This window comes from Aegilops tauschii, chromosome 3 (assembly GCF_002575655.3).
Source record: "Aegilops tauschii subsp. strangulata cultivar AL8/78 chromosome 3, Aet v6.0, whole genome shotgun sequence".
Classification (NCBI taxonomy): domain Eukaryota; kingdom Viridiplantae; phylum Streptophyta; class Magnoliopsida; order Poales; family Poaceae; genus Aegilops; species Aegilops tauschii.
In genome coordinates, this window is record NC_053037.3 from 507,435,809 (window position 1) to 507,458,289 (window position 22,481).

General features: G+C 50.1%; 3 protein-coding genes and 1 pseudogene across 3 annotated transcripts; all 4 read right to left on the bottom strand.

Annotated features, from left to right (window-relative positions):
* Window positions 1-2,662: 2,662 nt before the first annotated feature.
* Window positions 2,663-3,862, bottom strand: LOC109744224 (extradiol ring-cleavage dioxygenase-like; annotated as a pseudogene).
* A 4,797-nt stretch (window positions 3,863-8,659) lies between these two features.
* LOC109744223 (protein FAR-RED ELONGATED HYPOCOTYL 3) lies at window positions 8,660-9,996 on the bottom strand. Its single transcript, XM_020303317.4, has 2 exons — window positions 9,024-9,996; window positions 8,660-8,896 (listed from the first exon to the last, which is right to left on the bottom strand). Exons 1-2 carry the CDS (start codon window positions 9,947-9,949, stop codon window positions 8,842-8,844), a joined length of 981 nt encoding a protein of 326 aa, XP_020158906.2. The 5' UTR covers window positions 9,950-9,996; the 3' UTR covers window positions 8,660-8,841.
* A 3,302-nt stretch (window positions 9,997-13,298) lies between these two features.
* Window positions 13,299-14,692, bottom strand: LOC109744222 (extradiol ring-cleavage dioxygenase). The gene is made up of 3 exons (XM_020303316.4): window positions 14,194-14,692; window positions 13,724-14,094; window positions 13,299-13,606 (listed from the first exon to the last, which is right to left on the bottom strand). Exons 1-3 carry the CDS (start codon window positions 14,425-14,427, stop codon window positions 13,414-13,416), a joined length of 798 nt encoding a protein of 265 aa, XP_020158905.1. The 5' UTR covers window positions 14,428-14,692; the 3' UTR covers window positions 13,299-13,413.
* A 4,209-nt stretch (window positions 14,693-18,901) lies between these two features.
* On the bottom strand, window positions 18,902-22,165 carry LOC109744220 (extradiol ring-cleavage dioxygenase). Its single transcript, XM_020303313.4, has 3 exons — window positions 21,684-22,165; window positions 19,502-19,872; window positions 18,902-19,362 (listed from the first exon to the last, which is right to left on the bottom strand). Exons 1-3 carry the CDS (start codon window positions 22,047-22,049, stop codon window positions 19,170-19,172), a joined length of 930 nt encoding a protein of 309 aa, XP_020158902.1. The 5' UTR covers window positions 22,050-22,165; the 3' UTR covers window positions 18,902-19,169.
* Window positions 22,166-22,481: the final 316 nt, after the last annotated feature.

Here is a 22,481-nt window from a genome sequence, read left to right on the forward strand (position 1 = left end):
TTTTTGCAAGCTCTGCATGTGACTCATACTTTGTGGCGACACGAGAGAGCAAGTCGCACGATTTATTTTCTCATTCTTCAAGGAGGTGAGTGACACCCCCCCCTAATACCCTGTTATTCTCTCTCCTCAGCTAATAATTGGACTAAACTTAGACACTTATCCATCGATAGAAAACACCTAAAACTAAATAGCAAGGAAAGGCCAAAATGCAAAATTGTTTTAGTGTCGAGAAGCTCTATTACTCTTGTCTTGTCTCAAGGTAACACAAAGTTGGCGTCGACCGCCCCTTCTCCGCACCCCCCCCCCCCCGCGCCGCCCCCGCTCGGGCGACTCGGGCGGGATCGCAACCCTACCCGTCGGGGGCTCCCCGTCCGTCCATCCCTCCCTCCGCCGCCGCCGACCTATAGCCCGAGGGCTGACGGGGGTGGCGGGGGGCTTCCTTCTCTCCTGCGCCATGGGGGCGGTGCGGAGCCCCGCGGCGTGTGGTGGCACGGCCGATCTGGCCTTGGTGGCGTGGCGGACCTGCCTTGACCGGCGGCCGCCGCCTCGGCCTAGGGCGGATGGTGATGGGTGCAGCGGCTGGCCCTGCTTCGGGCAGCGGCGGCGGCCGGGTCTGCGGCGACGGACCATCTGAGCTCGGATCGGCGGTGGCGGCATGGAGGGCCTGGTGGTTGGGTCGGCGCCATGTGTGGTTTGCCATCCGGACAGATCTGATCTGGCCGGTGCGACCTGCTCGATGTGCGGCGGCTCAGATCGGCGGCGACCCGTGCATACGATGCTTGATGGAGGTTCCTCGAGCGGATCCGGGTGAAAACCTAGTTCTCGGCTTGATGCCAAGACCGGCATTGGCGACACTCTTTTGTGTCATTACCTTCCTGAAGGCATCGCCATGGAGAAGCTCCAGACCTCTACCCGCTACCTCTGGGGGAAACCCTAGATCAGTAGATCAGATGATGGCGGCGCGTTGGTGTCGTTTCCTCCTTGGGGGCGTCATTCTTGGAGGCGTCCACGGGATCGAGGGACCAGTGGACGGCTTTTTTGGTGGAGCGGTGCTTCATCCTACACATTGATGACGGCGGATCTCGGCGGCGTGGCGCGGTGGAGACTCGGCGCCCGATGCGCGGTGATGGACTCGCGCAGAAGGAGGTAGCTGTCTGGCGTCATGGTGGCGTCGATGGCCGAGTGGCCTGACAAGGTAGAAGCCTCAATATCTGCTCTGAAGACGGACCTGTGGAAGATGGCGGCGACGACACATGTGAGTGCATCAGACCAGTTTATGCCCCAGACCCGGTATGTGGCTCGGCTGTGGCTTCTGGCTTTTGATGATAGGCTTGGGTATTTGGCCCAGCTAGCACCCCTTCACCATATGGATAGGAGTAGTGGCATATGTTGCCAAGATGGCAGATTCAGGCATATTGTTGTAATACTTTATAAGGTCCTTGAGAATAATCAATAAAGTGGCCGCATGCATCTTCCAGATACAGAGGCCGGGGGTCATCCTCCTTTTCTGAAAGAAAAAAGGTAACACAAAGTTGCGAAGGTCTTAAGAATGTGTTTTTTTTTGTATTTTTACAATTGGGTACGGGGGTTGGGGGAATTTTCCATCTGAATAAGTACACCCTCCATCCCAAAATGAAGGAGTATATTACTCAAAAAGTACTACGGCAAACCTAAAAAAAAAGTACTACGGCAAGCTGCGGAATACAAGTCCGTAGGCACGTGAATGCGTAACAGGAGTCCGACGTCTTTCCTGGCCTAACAGTGCTGCGGGCACACAAGAGGCAACAAGCGGCCAAAACCCTAGCCGCCACCGCCAAGAGGGCCAACTTTCCGGCGCCGTTTTTCGGCGGCTCTCCGCCGGTGACCTTTTGGTCGTCGGTCGTGAGGTGGGTCGCCGATCCCGTGCGTGCGGATCGTTTTTGCTTTAGGTTTAGAGCCCTAATAGCTTAGATTTTTAGATCGTTCGACGTCTTGGCTTCGGCGGCGGCGGCGGCCATGCTGAATAAAGAAGCTCCAGATTCTTCTCCGGCGAGATGATCGTTTTTATGGCCGGTGATGGATTTGAGAACCATTCTGTTCAAGCGGGGATATCATGGCGGAGACGGCATCTTTGTGGTGGACTTGTGTCCTCGGGCTCCGCCGTTGCGACGCCGTCTGCTCCAGCATCGGCGTAGAGCTTGGGAGGTAGTTCGGGAGCGGATGCAGATTGTGATATGCATCGACGACATCTGGAAGACAGAACATGTGCTGGGTTCGTGGTTGATGGATGGCAGGTATGGTTTCCTACTTCGGTGTCTTAGTCGTTGTGGGGTGTCAGATCTGGAGTTCGATGGCGTGTCTGAGGTGTTGCACCGGTCTGATTCGTTCAACGGCAATGGCTTCATCTTTGGTGAGCCACCTTGGAGGTCCGCAAAGCTGCATATCAGCGATGGAGCCGCGTCTAACTCGGGTGAGGAGGTGATCCGTCATTTTTTTCCTTTGGTGGCTGCTATGGTGGTGCCGGAGGCAGGTGACGGACGTTGGTGTCAAGCTTAACGATGTTCTGTTATCTTTTCAGTTTTGTCATGTCGGTCTTTACGTGACTTGTAATTTGATCTTTATGATATGAACGAGACACATATTATCATGAAAAAAAAGGCACGTGAATGCGTGAGGAGATGAATAACAGAAGACGCCATCCTTGTCACACTGCTTTAGCCAATCTGTGTGACCACAAGTCGATGTCCTAGATATTGGACTTTCTGAAATAGAAGTTCAGCTCCTCATGCAACAACCAATCTATTACTCCAACTCAAACAATTTAAGGCCGTCAAATCTTCTTGGTGAAACGGTACGAGGAGTAGGAGAAGGTGGCGTTGGTCCAGCTGCGGTGGATCAGCTCCGCTCTGGCCTCATCCCCGGCGGCGCCCAGCGCGACGTGCAGCGGGTAGATGTGCTCCGGCGAAGGGTGCGCAAGCTCACCGTAGGGCGCCTTCTCCTTGTATCGCTTCACGTCGTCGTACCTGGCCGTGCCATTGCCGGCGACGAATAAAACTCAATTTAGGAACAAAAACGATCAAGGCACGGCGATCGGATTTGCCATGGCCAACAGTACCTCCCGTCCAAGAGCGCGTCCCTGATCCAGGCGTCGAAGTCGGAGCCCACTGCGGCACCGGCGCGTCGAGAGGCCCCAGCTCTCTGAGGTTGTGCGTGGCGGTGCCGGAGCCGAGGACGAGCACGCCCTCGTCCCTGAGGGGCGCCAGCGCCGCGCCGAGGTCGTAGTGGTAGGCTCCGTCGCGGCCGGTCTGCAGGGAGAGCTGGCACGCCGGGACGTCGGCCTCCGGGTACATGAGCATCAGCGGCACCCAGGCGCCGTGGTCGAGCCCGCGGCCGTGTTCCTCGCTCACCGGCCCGAACCCGGCGCCCTCCAGGAGCTCCTTGGTCCTCCTGGCCAGCTCCGGCGCGCCCGGCGCAGGGTACCTCAGCTGCATATGCATAGCGCGCGACCAAGCAATGTCAACTTGTGTAATCGTGTTCGTGACACACACACTCAGTCGCAGCGAGCTAGCAGAGATGTGAAGAATTTAAGGTGACCTTGTACATCTCGTCGGGGAGGCCCGGCAGGTCGTGGACGGTGTCGTTGGTGCCGCGGACGACGTTGACGGCCGGAGTGTCGGTCTCCCAGTGCGCGGACACCACCAGGACGGCGCGCGGCGCCTGCGTGCCCGCCACCGCCGCTGGAAGCCACGACCTGAAGAAGCCGTGCGCAGGGATCGCCTCGTCGATGCAGATCGCCGGCGAGCCGTGCGAGAGGAAGAAGGTGTCCATGGCGGCTGCGGCCGCGTGCACGGTGAGACCCTTCCGGTGGCTTGGGTTAGGCTTGGCCCCATTGCCAGCGGCGCCTCTACTTATGGCGCCGCGAATGGTCGTTGATGGAGGTCGCATTCGTCACTCCACTCGTGTCATCGCATTCCATTTTTTGACACTCGCGTGTCGTGTTGGATTGGAGGATACTAAGAAGAGAGGCCTTTTACGGTAAGGACGAAGAAATATCAGCCATCCAATCAGTAGATCTGATGGTCCAACGTGATCAATACTTGTCCAGCGAAGGAGTAGTATTTTTTCTCCGAAGGGCAAAATGGGCAGAGGGAAAAAACGCCTCCCGCACGAGATTAAAATAAAAAATAAAATCCCGCACACAGAAAGGGTATTTTGGGAAGATGGAAATTTGCCCACCCCGGCTAGGGTTCAGCCCCGATCCATCTAATTTTCTCCCGCACACACCACCAGTCGCTCGGCGGCGCAAAACGGAGTCCCCAACCAGCACAGCAGGTCCCAGACTAACATAAGACTCCGCTGTAATCATTGTTGAGAAGAGATTTCCCCATGCTCCAATCTCTGACAAGTAAACGAGGTGAAGACAGATATCATTTGCCCCTCGGCGGCGGCGGCGGCGTCATCTAGCGCTCCTACCAAGACGACCTGGAACTGGAAGTGGGCGTCTTCGGCGCTGGTCGCCGTGGATGGGGTCCCACACCAGGAGCTGGGGCAGCACGCAGTCGAAGAACAGTGCTAGGCCATGACGGCATCCAAGGGATCTGACGTGCCTGCTGTCGCTGAGCTGCAGGGAGAAGCGGCCCGGCGAGACGCGGTTGGGGGGATCCAGGGTGGGCCGGAAGGGGACGATGGGGTGGCTGTCGAACAAACCGAGGAGGGGCGGGTTGCGGCGGTGGTGGACGCGGAAGCGGCGGCAGAAGCCGGGGCCGGAGGCGAGGCCGCGCCAGCGCTTGCAGACGAGGGAGGCGCGCGGGAGGGAGGACGGCTGCGGCGGGAGGCGGAGGAGGATCTCGGAGAGGAGGTCGTCGTCGTCCAGCGGCGACCGGCGGTGGCGGCGCACCTCGGCGCCCGCCAAGATGGATGCTATGGAGGGCGGACCCCGGCCCTTCTGTGGCGCTCGTTGGACAAGTACGGTTGGCGGCGGCAAGCGGTGGCGGGGGGAGCAAGGTGCGGCCGCCTAGTTGCCTCCTGCCGTATCAGCAGAGGAGAAGCATCTGGGAGAAATTGCGGCGTCGGCTCTGGTGGAAGGCAGGTACGGCAAGCACCTGGCGTCGCTTCAAGAGTGGATGAAAAAAGGTGTTCCCCCATGTGCGTGCACTCTAGCTGCTGGCCGTCGACGAGGATCATCACCCACCGAAGACGTATGTCTCTGTCCTCTCCTCTGTTCATAGAAAGTGGAGCACACCGGCATGATGAGAAATTGCAGTTGGAAGTGAAATTTGATCTTTTGAATCTCAAGTTTCTGTCAACTCTATAACAAGATACTTGAAATTGTTGAATTAAATTCTGTTAACTCCCTTCTAATCAAAAGAAAAAAAGATTTGAAATAGGGAAATACTGAGTGGAAACTGGGGAATTGCAAACAAGTCTTTGTTACAGACAGAAAAGGTGGCTTAGGGATGTGGCAGTGAACATTAGGAAAACTATTGCTAGATCACCACTTCTCAGTTTTTCTATAACAGAACCAATCCTTTCGTTAATATTTTTTTCCATACTTCTTGTATGAAATAATAATTCATACAATTGAATAACTGATTGCTTAGCAAAAGGCTGTTGCAATGGTATTAGTTTATCTTAACAGTCCTTCTGCTGTTCAGCTCTGTTCCTTGCATGAATTTGGAAATGCAGATTATAAAAGGAATAACTTTGCTGCAGCTGGTCGTTGTAAAAGTTTCTCTATAGTAAGCTTTCTTACTTGGATGTAGCAAATAAAGGGTAGAAATTGTTTATATTGGCTTGATCAAATTCAGCATGGAAAAAGAGAAAAGTATGCAGTTCACTGGTAACCATAGAATCCTGCTTCCATTTTAGCCCGGCCTCTCATGGCAGACGTGAATTCAGCGGCAATCTGTTGCCGAGAAGCACATTGTGCTGCAAGGCCTTAAATAAAGTGAAGAACTTCAATGTCAGATTGATGTTGATGATTGATAGGCACGCACTAAAGAAAACATAAATATTAGAAAATAGATTTCTAACACTTAGATAGCAAACATGTGAATGACATGTACTGAAATCAGCGTCTCTGTTAGATAAGTACAGTGAAAGCTTTCTCTTTCTGTGTGTTCTCAGTGTAGAAGCATGTACTAGTATAAACTATGCATCTTTGGGATGTTTTTATCATCCTTGTCAGATAATATGCTTGATTTGAAGAAAGACAACATCGCTGCTCCATCATGAAGCTATGCACAAAGAAAATAGATTCCTCACATAATTGCATCATAGTAAATAGTTTGCTAACACTTTATTGAAATCTGTCGAATTACTCCATAAGAAATAGAGTATGGTAAAAATAGTTTGGTAACACACAAAAATGAAACCGCAAAACACGAATTGTCTTCATGCGATATTATTCCCTAAAAATTGCTAACGCGGAAAAGGACTGAAACTAGATGGCACGACTCAAAAGGGACTCCTGGACGCGTGTATGTCTTCAGTCTTGGTCCATCTTGGAGTCTTCGTCCATCTTGGTTGTTGCTTCAAGGTAGCGCTTCCTCAACTTGTTAAGTGGCGAGCTGACCAGCATAGCAGGTAGTTCCCTTCCGAATTTGTCAATGTGAACCTATGCAAGAGGAAAAGTTAGTTCCGGTCAAACTGCTAGTGCATATGAATATGTTGTGTGCTTTTACCTGCTTGAACTCGTCAGTGTGCTCGTCTCCTGTCCAGGATTCCATGTTTTTAAGAACAAATAGCCCACATGAACAACTGCAATAAATAAAGATAATTGTTAGTGCGCAGTCCTACTAATTTAGTTTGAAAACAAAATTTGACAATTGTGTATGTACCCATCTGACTGTTGTGGGGTCTTCTTCACAAAAACTGGCAATTTTGACAGTAGTGAGTCAGGCCAGTTGCTATTTTGGGCCCCCTTCATTCTTAGAGATAGATTCACATGTGCTTCCATACCTAGCAGCTGCAAAACGGAGTGTCAAATATGATATTTTGTCATTGTCTAACAGTTAAATCATATAACAATTTAGTAATATCCATATTGCAACTCACGGTTTGGCGCAGTTCTAGGCGGTCTTCGTGATCGATCATGGAGTCAAGGATCTGGATCTCCCTTTTGTGTGTGTTCACTATGGCCAAATACCAGTGCGGGTTCTGCAGATTCATAGGCAGGAATATCTAAAAAAATACAATTAGTTTTCGGCTTTCATATGTTTATGTTTTGTGTAGGGTGGTTCTTACCATCTCATGAGCAAGGTAATTGTCCCCTTGCTCTGTACCATATTTTCCAGACAGAACCTCCTTCTGCATGTTAGGAAGCCCATCACGCTTCAGAAGTTGGGTCTTGATTGATCTTTCGAGATAGACCCTTCCATCCTTCCTCACATCTTCAACTTTGCTGGCCCTAAGCAACTCGATGCCAGCATCAAGTAGCTATTTTATTTGAAAAAACACACACAATTAAGATTTCAATTTAAACCAACAATATGAATTTTTTTCCTTTAAAATCACAAAGTAAAGATACCTGTTCTCCCAACCACTTGTCACTTTCTCGGGTAACATTGTCGCTGGTTAAGACACTTAGATGCCTTTGCTCTAGATAAACGTCATCAATGTGAACAAGATCATCAAAAATGGGTGATTCATTTATATAATCTCTGATTTTGTCAACATCAAGCTCATCCTTGTTGCCTTCAGACACAAAGCTGTCATTTTTGACTTTACTCTTCCTAGTCTTTCTTGTTTTCGGTGCGTCGTAATACAGAAAATCATCTTTCTGAAAGGATGTAGACTTCCTTCCTTCTTTACGGATTCTGTACCCAATTGAGTCTTCCTCGGCTACATCTTTAGCTACTTGGTTCATACGGACTGGCATCTTATCAGCGGTCTTCGCAACACTCTGTAACATGCAAGAGAGGTATTATATTGACAGAGAACTTGATTTGTAGCATGCAAGAGAGGTATTATATTTACAGAAAACAACTGGACTTGCAAATAATTAATTTCGTATGTGAGCTTACCTCAGATTTGTGGAAAAGGTTTGGGGATTCATCCTCGGCCTCTTTTACATCCATGGTCATTGCAGCCGACGAAAAACAAATGATCCTGTTTGGCGGATGCGAAGGAGAGACATACACCCGAGGGTCCATTCTGCCCATACCGAAACCACCGCCTTCCACATGACGTGCCTGAGCGCAATCACGGAATCTACCCAACTTTTGGCAGGGCGTGTGAGGCCCCACCCGGGTACCCGACGCCAAAAATGAACGAAATCCGACACCGAACGCACGTTGCGTCACGTCCGGGCACTATTTTAGGGTTTTCGGCCCGGAAAATCATAGAAAATCCATACAGTGCCGAAACGCGATAAATTTTGGCATGCGTGCTTTCCATGGTCATTGCAGCCGACGAAAAACAAATGATGCTGTTTGGCGGATGCGAAGGAGAGACATACACCCGAGGGTCCATTCCGCCCATACCGAAACCACCGCCTTCCACATGACGTGCCTGAGCGCAATCACGGAACTTGATTATAACGCTCGAAAGATTTATTAGACCATTATTAGCCAGGCAAACAGCAACTTGGTTATAACGCTCGAAAGATTTATTAGACCATTATTAAAAACGATTATATAATCAAAGGACCAGAACAACGAATATCACAGGTGGTCAAAGATTGACAAAAGGGCATTGCAGAATTAAGTAAATGCTTGATACAGCCAAAACCGCCATATTACAATCATCATGTCCTACGCATGGAGCCAAAAAGGAAAATGTTCAATATCCAAAGGGAAAATTACATCAAGACACTTGAAAATCCTGACACTTTTAAAAAGTTTAGACAAGTAGATAGCTGATTCAACTGATGTGTGGCTCTTCAGCATAATTAACGCCTGTCCAACTTTGCCCGCAGCTGATGAGAATGGATAGAGAAAATACATTAGATGGAAAGTGTGGGCAACACATTCTATGAGGAAACATAACTTATTTTATCTGCGCCAAATGTTAGAAATATCACTGAAAAAACAGCGCGTCCTTACTCATGTTTGGGCTTCTTTTTCTTCATAGTCTCCTGGAATGGCTTCAACCTGCCCTTCGATGGAGCACCTTTTGGAATAATTGGTATTGGATCCAGAACTTTAGTTGTGAAGGTTTGGCGTGCCCCAGAAAAATATGCCGGCAAAGGACCAAATGATGCTATGTTAGTATTCTCGTCATTCTCACCCTCATCAATAATACTGTTGAGAAATGCCATCACCCTCTCTGATTGCGCTGCGGATTTCGAAGCCTTAAAAAAAGCAACGCTTGCATCGTTACGGAGCTCATGGAAACGATCCATCCGTTCTGACCATCGCTGCGTACTGGCACTCCTGTCTGAATCGAAGGCAGGCTTGGCTTTCATCGTCCATCTTTTAGCAACACAACAACTAGGAATGGTGTCTAACCCAACGCACTTCAGAATAGCAAATATATGTGTGCATGGAATATCCTCACTCTCCATCTTCCGGCATTGGCAGTACACACTCGCTATCACCGAGCCCACATAAACACACCTCACATCAAATCTTACTTGCCTGCGCTCTTTATGAACAACTGCAAACCTCGTCAAACTATCTTCCTTGTTCACCTCCTCGACTTGCCATTTTGATAACCTCACGATCTCCCCCTTAACCTTCTCGAACATTATAGGGGTGTAGATATATGACGCATTTTTCTCCAGTGGGTCAGCTGTTAATTCAGTGAAGGGCACCGTCTGTGAGGCCACGGCATCCATTGCAGCCTCATTCCTTCGCATAACTGAGATGCAATGCTCATGGTGTTGCAGCAAATCAATAAGTCTCATTCTCCTGTCCAGCTGCACATGAAGCGTAGAATTTAGACTTTCGCTCCTTTGATTACTTCTCATGCCCAGGAAGTACCTCCCTTTGGTATAGGCTGCAGACCACTTCTTTCTTAGCTCGTACATCTTGCAGATCCACGTGTCTTTTTCCGTTATCCCATAGTGTTTGTTGAACTGGAGCCAACCTCTCTCAAAATTTTATCCATGAAAAGACGAGTACTCCCTCCTTTCCGGTTTATAGGGCTTATCTCAAAATTTTAGTTTTTTCATTTTATAAGGTTCAATTTGGTTGTTCCCCAACACATGTTCAGATTACAAGATGCATTAAATCATTGCATGCAAGTATTAAGAGAAAATTGATCAATGCATGTAATTTATGCATGCATGCATTGCAATTAATGCATTGGTAAACATACTTTTTTGAGGAAAATAAGAGCATTAATTGGGTGCTTTTGCAAACTACAAAAGGTATTCCACCACTCACCATCTCTCTTGGTTGATGAGACTTTTGATTGAGCCTTATAAATCGGAAAGAAGGGAGTAGATGGAATATGTGGGCTATTGAAGTCGAGCATTTAGTAGATTACTGAACTCACCAGCTAACCTGTAGGGTCATTCATCGCAAAAGAAAGCTAAAGGGCGATGCATGGTCATATATATAAGCATCTTGTCATGTTAGCTAATTTTCCATTATACGTAAATAATGTAGCTACATAACTTTGGCTTCATGACAAAAAGATTGGGTATTAGGCATCTCCAATCACAATTGGCTAATTTGCCCTCTATATGTCACGGACACAACTGGACAGTGCCTGAGGGTATGCGCGGCAAACCCCCCTTTGTTCACGCACACAATCACACCCTATAAATTATTCTTCAATTTTTTACTCATTTCAACGAACAGGTCGCATACTACACCGCCTAAGCACGCGCAAAGCACGCTCGGGCGCTGTGAAGACCACACGGATGATGCACACAAGCTGCACGAGCTCGGTGGCCAGCACACACGCACACAACTTCATGAGCACGGTGACCAGCACACAGCATGCACGCGGGATCAAACACCCCTAAAACCAATCCCAATCAAATAGACTGAGTATGAAGGGTTTACTTAGGTAAGCTTTTTTTCTTCTCTCCCGCCCGAGCTCTGTTCAAGTATGGAAAAAAAAATAGGTGCTCTGATTGAAGATGTTTTTTCAACATAATACAGACGCAAACGCTCATATATATGCGTATACACTCACCTCTATAAACGGACACACGTACAACCTTGTAGTCGACGGGAGCACTCCTTCCATCGAAAGCGTATTGCCGGAAATTTTGAAATAAATTTAGGATAAATGCGAGCATCAAGAATTAAACTCTGGTGGGCTGGGGATACCACTGTCCTCCTAATCATCCGATCACAGGTTGGTTCATGATTGAAGATGGTCTTACAACATAATGTGCCTGTCCAGACCGCATTGGTTGCCCCCTTTTTTTATCTTCTTTCAACCAACAATTTGTCATCTTGTTTTGCATGAGACTTCTCATCGGCCATGATGGCTTTCGCAATTTCGGGTAATTATCACATCTTTGGGTGACTAGACTCACACAAACTTTCAAAGGTAACAACTAGTTAAAGAAGTTGCGCTGTCAAGTGAAGTGCGAACAATCCATGTTAGGATAACGTTTAGTTTTCATGCGAGACATGCCCCCATGAATCCTTAACTGGCGGATATCCACTTGGAGAGCCCAGAGCATTCAATCTCATTGTCCCCCCTACATCAAGAAGCGTCGCCCGACGGGGATGGTCCAAATGTTTCCTCGCTCGATCTAACAACCTGTAACCAACCACAGCCGATAGATGAATACACAGTTGGAATAGAGTGATATAAATCCCAAGCTCTAGGTCAAATGAGTCGCTTCACATTGTATTTGATCATCCAAAAAATAGTAGGCCAAGATTCATAACTCATTCAAACCGGCGGATATCCTCTCGGAGAGCCCAGAGCATGCAATCACATTGTTCCCCCTACATCGAGAAACAACATCCTATAGGGGTGGTCCAAAGGTTTCCTTACCCAATCTAACTGAGTCAGAGCATCAACCTGTAACCAACCACACCTGATAAATGAATACATTGTTGGAATAGAGTGATATAACTCCCAAGCTCGAAGTCAAATGAGTGGCTTCACACTATATTTGACCATCCGCTAGTAAATGCACTTGAATTCTAAGGACATACACACACGTCATGCATGATGTGTCTACGTTTATTCGGTAGCTCTCTAGTTTCTAAACTCCTCGACTCCTGCTTCTTGAGTCGATTCTCCGCCCCATGCGGGAGAAGAAGCGACCGAAAAAGCCTTTGGGAAGACCACTCTAGATTCCTGTCGCTAGGCACAACTATAGCCAATTCGTGTGTGATTCAACCCAACTAGGGAGAGGAAAGGAGGCTAGGTTGAGTCCAACTCGAAGGGAGGTTTTGTCTGCTTCCACGATTGCGCGAAAGATGACGATGACCTGCTTCGGGGGATACAACGGCGAATGGGGATGGAGAACTAGATGGTGATCATCCCATCGGTAAACAAGGCGTGGGCCAGGCAGTTGTGTTAGGGTCGTTGCTTGTCTTGTTCCTCGAGAGCTCCCGCGTCAGGCTCAACATCTCGCACATGGTGAAGCACATCATGGTGGTGACCATGGACGAGGGCCTGCTCTGGCCGAGCCCCGCCGTGCACTCGCACTACCAACATCACCTCTTGGACGTGGATAGCCTTGAACTCTCCGACGCCAAGAGCTACTAACCATGGACTACCTCAGACTCATTTGGAGCAATGAGCACGCCACACCTTTCAGAACCATGACTAGTTCATCGTCAATGAGATCAAGTGCGAGTTGGAGATGGAGCAATGGAGGAGCCTGGTTGAGAGGGTGTGGACCGTTGCAACGCCTATGGCTTGGAGAATGGTAAGCCAGGGGGAGAGAGTGATAATCGAGGAGAAAGAGAAAGCCTATCGACATGAACTAGTATGCTAAAACTTTATTAGGACGTGGCAGAGTGGGGGCAAATTTACCCCAACCCCGCGTCTGCTGAATCCTCGAAATTCTCAAATGCCTACCTTCAGGTTTTGACACTGCAAATGCGTCACGAATTCAGCTCGAGGAGTTAGCCAATTCAGCCTGGCTCCACCGGCGGAGTCGGGGCGTTGTCAAACATGTCCTAACTCCACAACTTTCAACTTATCATAATAATCTAAGGCCCCGTTCGGGAACGGACCACTCCCGCAGCTCCGCTCCGCTCGGTGCTGGAAACGAGGAGCGACAGAATAGCTACTCCACAAAAATGAATTGCGTGCCGCTCCGCTCCACCATTTCAGCTCCACGGAGTTGGGAGCCGGAGTGTTCCCGAACGGACCCTAAGTGTCTACTCTAGATTCCTAACTTTCAACTACAAATCCTCAAGTTTCGAAGCAGAGTCGTGAGAACATAGACATTTTTAAATAGAGATGACCAATTTTCTTATTGTAGAAGATAATACAATCACACACAAAAGGTTCAGTTCCTCATGGTCTCAACCAATTTATTACAAACCAAATAACCCAAGGCCGTTATATCTTCGTGGTGAAACGGTATGAAGCGTAGGAGATGCTGGTGTTGGTCCAGCTATGGTGGATCAGCTCCGCCCTGGACTCCTCCCCGGCGGCGCCGAGCGCGACGTGCAACGGGTAGAAATGATGCGGCGATGGGTGCGCCACCTCAGCCTGGGGCGCCTTCTCCTTGTATCGCTTCACGTCCTCGTACCTGGCCATGCCAATGACGAATGAAAACGTAGAAACAAAAATCAGCACGACCACGACGGCGGTCGAATTTCCAATCAAGTTCGTCAGAGGCTCGCTCATAGCCATGGTCAATATTTACCTCCCGTCTAGGAGCGAATCCTTGAGCCAGGTGTCGAAGTCGGAGGCCCACTGCGGCGGCGGCGCGTCGTGAGGCCCCATCTTGGCGAGGTTGTGCGTGGCGGTGCCGGAGCCGATGATGAGCACGCCGTCGTCCCGGAGCGGCGCCAGCGCCCTGCCGAGGTCGTAGTGGTAGGTGCCGTCCCTCTCAGTCTGCACGGAGAGCTGGCACACCGGTATGCCGGCGTCGGGGTACATGAGCATCAGCGGCACCCAGGCGCCGTGGTCGAGCCCGCGGCCGTGCTCCTCGCTCACCGGCCCGAACCCGGCGTCCTCCAGGAGCTTCTTGGTCCTCTCGGCCAGGTCAGGCGCGCCCGGCGCAGGGTACGTCAGCTGCGTACGCATACGTGCGACCGAGCAATGTCAACTTGCATTCGTGACGCATTTGCAGTAGGAAAGAGGAGACGTCGACAGGGGCGGCCAAACTCGGACCTTGTACATCTGGTGTGGGAAGCCATGGAAGTCGTGGATGGTGTCGTTGGTGCCGCGGACGACGTTGACCGCCGGAGCGTCCGTCTCCCAGTGAGCCGACACCACCAGGATGGCGCGCGGCGCCTGCGTGCCCGCGATCGCCGCCGGCAGCCACGACTGGAAGAAGCTCCGCGCCGGGATCGTCTCGTCGATGCAGAGCGTCGGCGCGCCGTGCGACAGGAAGAAGGTGTCCATGGCAACCTACGACGGCGGTGTTTGGTATGGTACTCTGGTTTGGGCTTGGCTTGGCTCTGTCCCATCCATCACCGGCAGTCCCTCTATTTATGGGCGCTGCGAGCGTGGTGGTTGATGGAGTTCTTCTGACTTGGTGACTTTCTCAGCACTTCTCCTTTTGACATTCTCGTGTGTTGTGTTGGGTTGGAGTCCTTGACATAATCTGTCTGAATAAAATACAGTTGCAAGGAAAGGAAGTCAATAGATTCACTATGTGAGACATAAAAATTACTCCAGGAGTGTACACTCGCAAGACTACTAATGCAGTCGAGAGTTGATCTCCTATTCTATTGTAATTGAACACGTGACCCCTTGAAGAAAATATCCATGAAAGGAATCGCTAGGTTTACTTTGTAGATGTTTTGACCCCTTGATTACTTCGTTGAGAAGAACTCGGCAGCTAACCTATAAGGCCATCCATCGGGAAAAAGAGAACTAAAGGGTGATCATGGTGTCTAATAAGTAAGCATAACCGTCTTTATCAAGTTAGTCTGCTTACCAGCATATACATGACTAATATGGCTAGTAACTATGGTCGTCTACCGTTTCAGTCTAACTTAATGGCTAGTGGCAGTTTATTTTGTTGTTGCTTTTGTTCTTCTTCTAACGATGAAGCAACAATTCATCATCTTGTCTTGAAGGTGTTTGTTACTGATAACTGTTGCGTTTAAAAATTTAACATTATCAAATCTTTGGGTACCACCGAACTGAGCGTAGCTCAGATGGTTAGATTCCCCGTGGTGGAACCAGCCACCAGGGTTCAAGTCCTAGACTTGGTTCAGTCTTTCCGGCAATGTTCGTTCACTGGGAGAAGATATTCCCGTCGACTATGAATATGCGTGTGCATGTATGTGGGCATCTTCGTTGTACCGCGTTAAAAAAGATCTTTGGGTAGCCGACTCACACAAATTTTCAAAGGGGACAAGTAATTAAAAAAGTTGTGCTGCCAAGTCAAGTAATGGACACTCCATGTCGGGGTAACGTCCAAATCTCATGGAAGATATGATCCATGCACCATTTATGTTGGCACGAGGCCTCTACACCCTTCTTCGTTGTTGCATGTGTCGTAGCTAGAGATTGAAGTCGTCTCGGCTAATATAAAAAGTAAACTTTCAACAACAACATCATAGCTTTCAACTAACATGCTACTGACTTTCAATAATCGCAAAAAAAAATAGTTCTCCCTAGATGGCAAATAGCATCCAATGTAACTCAATTTCCACAACATTCAAATTATGTTCCAAAAAAACCATTCAACTTATCATAATCCTAATTTCAACTCTAGGTCCTAATTTTCAAGTCTTATGCTACCCGCGAATAAGCAAAATCCCAATGTTTAACGACGAACACCAACTATGAACTCTCACGTCACTAACTTCATCTAAAAATCCTCAACTTTCAACCCTCACAATATCAACTTCTAAATAATCAAGATCCCAACCCAACTCTCACATCCCCAACTTTCAACTCAACAAATCCGAATTTGTGCCATCAAGTCCTAGCTTCCATCCCCATAACCATGTAGTTACAATTAGCAAGCTACTAGGTTTCAGCTAGGAAAAATTTAATAAGAAGGAAAAGCAGAAAAAAATTATCGGGCTATATGCGCCGAGGGGTGTGGTCGGTGGGATAGGTGTCGACTCGATCCGTCTGTAGGGAGAGCTTGCACAACGTGATGTTTGCGCCCAAGTGTACGAGCAAAAGTGGGAGCCACAGGTTGTGGTGCTCGCTTACAAGTGAACCTATCGTCCTCAATAAGCTTGATGATTCTCTTGGTCATGTCTCATGTACCCGGTGCTAGGTATGTCAACTACATACCTCTGAAAAATATTGCTACTACGTTACATTGAATTTGTGGTATGCAGTTTCTTATCTTGGACCTATGACCAACTAACAACTTATTGTCTCCATTATATTCTCCTCCATCGCCCCTACTCTGCCATCTTGCTGTCACCCAAGTTCAATGTTCTAGGGAGGGTATGTTAGTCGATCTCACCCATTGTTCCTGTAGTCGATCTCGCCATTATTGTTCTCCTCCACGGCTCCACCCACATTTGAGGATGTTGTTGCTACTTCCTACCTAACCTATTGCCATTGTGGGCCTTTTAAGCTTGAAGACCATAAAGGGCATTAATCTAAGGAGATGTGTGGCGAGGGACGCTACCCCAAAACCTGACTCTAACATGGGGCAAGGCAAAATCGAGTCGGTGGGGAAGCAGAGAGGGCAACGACGAAGTCAACGTGTAAAAAAAGTTTCGTCACTCTTGTGAGTGTGCACTCCCGTCACTAAAATAACAATGGGTGTGTCAAGAACTCAGTCGACTGAGACTTAATGAGTCCCAGCCGAGTGACGTCAGCGTGTTTTTTTTTTTTGCTACAAGCGACACGGCTGGATGCTACAAATGGCGATGAAAAATATTGTGATGGTATTGCAAGTAACAACAACAAATGCTACAACTGTTCTAACTAAAATACTACAACCGTCAATGAAGGATGTTGCAACCAGTGAGATGACGTGCTACAACCGATGAGGGACGACATGGTACAACCAGCAAGACGGTTGTTACAACCGGTAGGAAAAAATGTTGCAAACGATGACACAAAATGATGCAAGGTCGACTGAGACTTGGTTAAATCTCAGTCGACTGAGTATAAGGAGGCCCGAATGATAATTATACTACAAATGCGGGCAATCTTCAATGGACCTTACGAAGTTCACTGGTGGGCCTGCTTAATTAAACCCAAATGATAAGTGCCACACATGTGACACGAAGCACTCCGAGCCTGACGTCTTTTACAACTAAAGTTGCCATCCGAAAAGAAAAAAAAACTTAAACTTGCCATCCGAAAAGAAGTTACCATGCTTGACAATTAAAGTTGTCATCCTCGTGTCACTAAACTTGCCATAAAATACGTTCGGAGTTGCCATGTATTCGTGCCACACGTGTGGCACTTATCAGTGTCCTAATTAAATTAGGACCATTGATTCTTGATTGGCCCGTAAAACCCGATGTGTCTAGCAAAGCTCCTAAAATAAAGATCGTGTGCTCGTTCCCTCACTAAAAGAGTGTGTGACTTACCGTTGCTGTTGTGTTGTTTCAAGGCACCTCGATCAAAGTGTTGAAAAATTATAAACTCTTTTATGAAATACCCGCCTCTCTGCCCCCGCGTCGTCTCGCCTGAGGCGACACGGGCGAATCCCAGCCCGCGCCGCCGGGCCGGCCTCCCGCCCCCCCCTTCCTCCCCTCGCTGTCGCCGAAGGAGGCCGCCGGGCTAAGCCTGGGCGGCGGACGGTGGCGGCGGGGTCGGCTTCCTCTCGCCAGGCCGCGGGATCTCGGGGTGGGGAGGCTCGATCCCCTTTCTGCGTCGAGAGTTGGATCTGTTCGAGGCTTTGGCTGCGTCGCCGGTGGACCTCCGAGCTTCTTCTCCGACGGGACGGCTCCCTGGCAGCGGCTCTCGCGGGTGGCGGTCGCGGGCTGCGTCGTGGACGGGCGACTGGTCTTTGGCTAGCTGCTCCTCTCCGGCGGTCGGGGCGGGCTCGGCCCCTCGCCTGCCTTGTGGGGCGCGTCCCTGGTCGGGCCAGTGGCGTGCTGGCCTCGGGTGGCTCCTGTTTGGCGCTGCGTTGGTGGGATGCCAGATCGGCCGGATCTGGCCCGTCTGCGTCTTCTTGACCGGCAGGGAGGTGAAGTGCTTGGTGGCTCTCTGGTGCTGCTGGCGCGGTGGCACTGCGAGAAGGTGGGCGGGTCAGTGAAGGTGCAGTGCGTGAGGGTGTTGGTGGTGTTGGGGATACTCTGGGCGAAAGCTTGGCTGGTCTTGCTGGCCGGCGGCGTCGGCGTCTGTGGACGTCGTTTAACCTCCTTGGAGGCATCGTTGTGGAGTCCGGCATCCTCTTACACCCTCGGATCTTGCTCTTCGGGTGAAAGCCTAAGGCCCGGTTGGGTCGGGCGACCGGCGTCGACATCGGCGCTTCCCTCTTTGGGGCGTCGCCTTGAAGAGCTTCGGATCCCGGTAGCGTGCTTCATGGGCTGGACGCTCGCGGCATTGTGGTCGGCAGGTGCCCGTCTGGCAATGCGGATGTTGCGCGGCTTCCTGTTTGTGGCAACGATGGCGGCTTCGGGCGGAGTCAGGTTTGATGATGGTTCTTGGTAGTCGGTCTCTTCCGGCGTGTTCGAGGAGTCGCCGCTCTGGCGCTGGCTCGGCGTAAACCCAACGCTTTTCTCCTGCAATGCTCGTCGACAGTCGGAGCTGCCTGGTCGCCGGCGCGTGTGGTTGACTGTTTGGCATCGGCCGGCGCAAGCCTCGACGCTTCCCCTCGGCGGCGTGTGTGCGTTCTTGTGTGGGTTGCCAGGTCGCCCTGTGTGCCTTGTTTCTGCGGGCCAGTTGTGACGGTTTTCACCCGATTTTCCGTTTATTAACCGGGCAATTCTCTTCAAGCTTATTTAATGAATCGGGCCTAAGGGACCGCGTTTAAAAAATAAATAAATAAACTCTTTTACATACACGAACAGAATCATGTAAAACATGCCATGTAAGACAGCAAGAGTAATACACTGTCAAGGACCACGCCCCAACACGAAAGCAAGTGATCTTGACAACACATTTCAAGACCCACGAGCCCACCACACCTAGCGTGACATGCTTATTAGTGCCAACCAGTTCACCGAGGCTCGCGCGAGTCAGCCAACGCAGCTCGATCGAGGCCGTCAGTTCTTGGCGGTGAAACGATACGAGGCGTACGAGAGGGAGGCGTTTGTCCAGCTACTGTGGATCAGCTCCGCCTTGGACTCGTCGCCGGCGGCGCCGAGCGCGACGTGCAGCGGGTAGAGGTGCTCCGGCCGCGGGTGAGCCGTCTTGGCGTTCGGCGCCTTCTCCTCGTACCGGTTCACGTCGTCGTACCTGCCCATGCCAAAAGACAAACGAACTCAGAATCAGAAGAAGAAAAATGGCAGCGGCAGCACCATGAATCCATGATCGAGACGAGAGGCTCCTGGCTTTGCAGGTTCCGTCGTCACCGTGGGTGGCTAGCATGCATTACCTGCCGCCGAGAAGCGAGTCCTTGAGCCAGGTGTCGAAGTCGGAGGCCCACTGCGGCGGCGGCGAGCCGGAAGGCCCCATCTTGCGGAGGTTGTGGGTGGCGCTGCCGGAGCCGAGGACGAGGACGCCCTCCTCCCTGAGCGGCGCCAGCGCCCTGCCGAGGTTGTAGTGGTAGGCGGCGTCGCGGTCGGGCTGCACCGAGAGCTGGCACACCGGGATGTCGGCGTCCGGGTACATGAGCATCAGCGGCACCCACGCGCCGTGGTCCAGCCCGCGGCTCCGGTCCTCCTTCACCGGCCCGAACCCGCCTTGCTCCAGGAGCTCCTTGGTCCGCTTGGCCAGATCAGGGGCGCCCGGCGCAGGGTACTTGAGCTGGATGGTTCCAATGGTACACTTCAGTTAGTTCAAGCAGAGAAGACTGGAAACAAATGCCCATACAGCTGAAGCTGAAACCATGCATCCTTACGTCAAACTGATGAATTGATTCAGAACATGTTTAACTAATTCTTGTTTTTAAAGAGACCGTGTTTATCAATTCATCGATATCGTAAGAGTTTAGCGGTAGCCGCTGAATCCCAGTTGATCAAGGCTGTATGCACGCACGCCACCACTCACCAGAGTATCGAATTGTGTGCCAATGCAAGACTGACATCAGACCGGTAGCAAGTAGTAGTAGGTGGGGAATCAATCTTGGATGCTCATTTCGACCACCTCTGACGCCTGAATTGTCTTACTGTAGTGGTTGTTGATCAATCATCAACCTTTTCAAATGACAGTGGCAAGCCCACCATGCCTACACCTTATCTAACAAGCAAGCCCATCGATATCCACATGGGGCCAGGGGGGTGGTGATACTCAGATTAGGTGGATGCTGCATACTACTCCATCTGTCTATCATAATTTCTATTCAGTATGGCTTAGTGTTTATCACGGGCGCTCCATATGCCAAGTTCACCGAATTATCCGTCAGGAACCTACTACAAAGTCCACAATACAGATTGACATTTGGGCGCCGTTGGTTCAAAGAAATATCGTAAGAGTTTTGGAGAATTACGTATTTCGTATAATTATTTTCTCCGTGACTTGTTTGGTTTATTTATAGGATTGGAATGGAACTAAAAAGAATTTTTGCTGTGGTCACTTCAGAATGGAATTCAGAAAAGGAACAACTATTTGTTTCTATGGGAACTATGGCATGCACCTAATTACTGTTTTGGAAGAGATCATTGATTCTTGTGATGCAAACAAACAATTTACGTTACATAATTTCCATGATTTCAATTCATATAGGGTTCATTGTGCCATGATACCGCATCTTACATTTTTTGTGTTGTTGTGCTTTTAGAATTCGACGAGTCAAAGAGGCCCGAATATGCGACTTCTAAGATCATAGTCAAATTTCTGGTCTCTTCCTTCTCTTCTTTGTCTGGTGACATGCCCTTCTACCTCACCTAGCCCCACTAGCCGAACTCTAACCGCATCCTCTCTTCCCCAATTTTGCTGTCTCGGTTTTCACCTCGCCTCGCTGGGACTAGTATAGTGTAAAAAACGTTCTTATATTTTGGGACGGAGGGAGTAAAACCCAAAAGCAATCCTCTAAACCAAGCACCAAACCTTAGCGCCGCCACAATGCTACGCCGCATCGCATCCATTGCCGCCCCGCGGGCCTTCTTCTCACCCTCTCCAGTGACGGGGTGCACCCTTTCCTTGCTCACCACCACTCTGACGAATGCTAATTAAGCATCTACACCGAGTCCAGCGGCCTGCTGATTGCAATCGAATGCGTGCTAAGTTGCTAACTACGAACTGTAAACCATCCGCCAAAGTGTATTCTGAATATGTACAATTTTTTAAGTTAACGATGTTGCATGATATAACACTGTTTTTTTTCTCACAAAATTCAAGTGATCACGCCCAAAAAAAGATGCCCAACTTTTTTTGAGCAAGTTCTGGAAAGGAAATACTACCAACCAATTTTGGCGTGCGCCCCTGCCATGACAACGGCGCAATCCGCCAGTTCTGGCTATTGGAATGGAACAGCGAATCCACACGACGGTCAGATTCTGACAGACCCAACCAACCAGCCAGGACCGCATCTCATCTCAGTCGAACCAGAAACGAGAAGGGGATTCCCGACGGAATCTTGCACGAGAAAGGGAGAAAAGGCAAGCCGGGGAACGGACCTGGTACATGGACTTGGGGAAGCCGTAGAAGTCGTGGATGGTGTCGTTGGCGCCGCGGACGACGTTGACGGCCGGCGTGGCCGTCTCCCAGTGGGCGGACACGATCAGGATGGCGCGCGGCCGCTCCGAGCCCGCGACGGCCGCGGGCAGCCACGACTGGAAGAAGCTCCGCGCCGGGATCGCCTCGTCGATGGAGAGCGTCGGCGAGCCGTGCGACAGGAAGAAGGTGTCCATGGCCGGCGCGGCCGGCGGGCGCCTCCCGGTGGCGGCTTCTGGGTGCTCCTGGTGGTGGTCGTCGGCGCGCGGCTGTGGAGTCGCGTGCCTGTCCTCCGGTTTGGGCTTGGCTTGGCTGTGGGTCTGCCCCATCGCCGCCAGCGGGGGCTTTCCTTATTGTGCGCGCCGCGGGCGTTTGGTGCCTGGTGTTGACGCGGTTCCGGGTTCTCGGCTCGGCGTGTTTCAGACGATGCTCGTGTGTCGCGTGGTTGGTAGGAGTAGGAGGAGAGCCCACACGCGGCGTACGCCTGCTAATTCTCTCCTCTTTCTTGCCTTCCTTGTTTTGGCACCGACAGCAACGAGTCAATGGCATTTCCTTTTTTCATTTTTGTGAAGAGGCATTTTCCTTTTCGACAATAGGCATAAAGAGGGCATATTTCGCGGACGCGCGGATTTGATGAGCATGGTTGCACGCGCACCCTTTATGAATAGTAAATTTTAAAAATACTAGAAAATATCTGATTTTTCTTGTGACACACACTCGTGTATGAAGTTTCACAATAAAATGACACTCGTGGTATAATG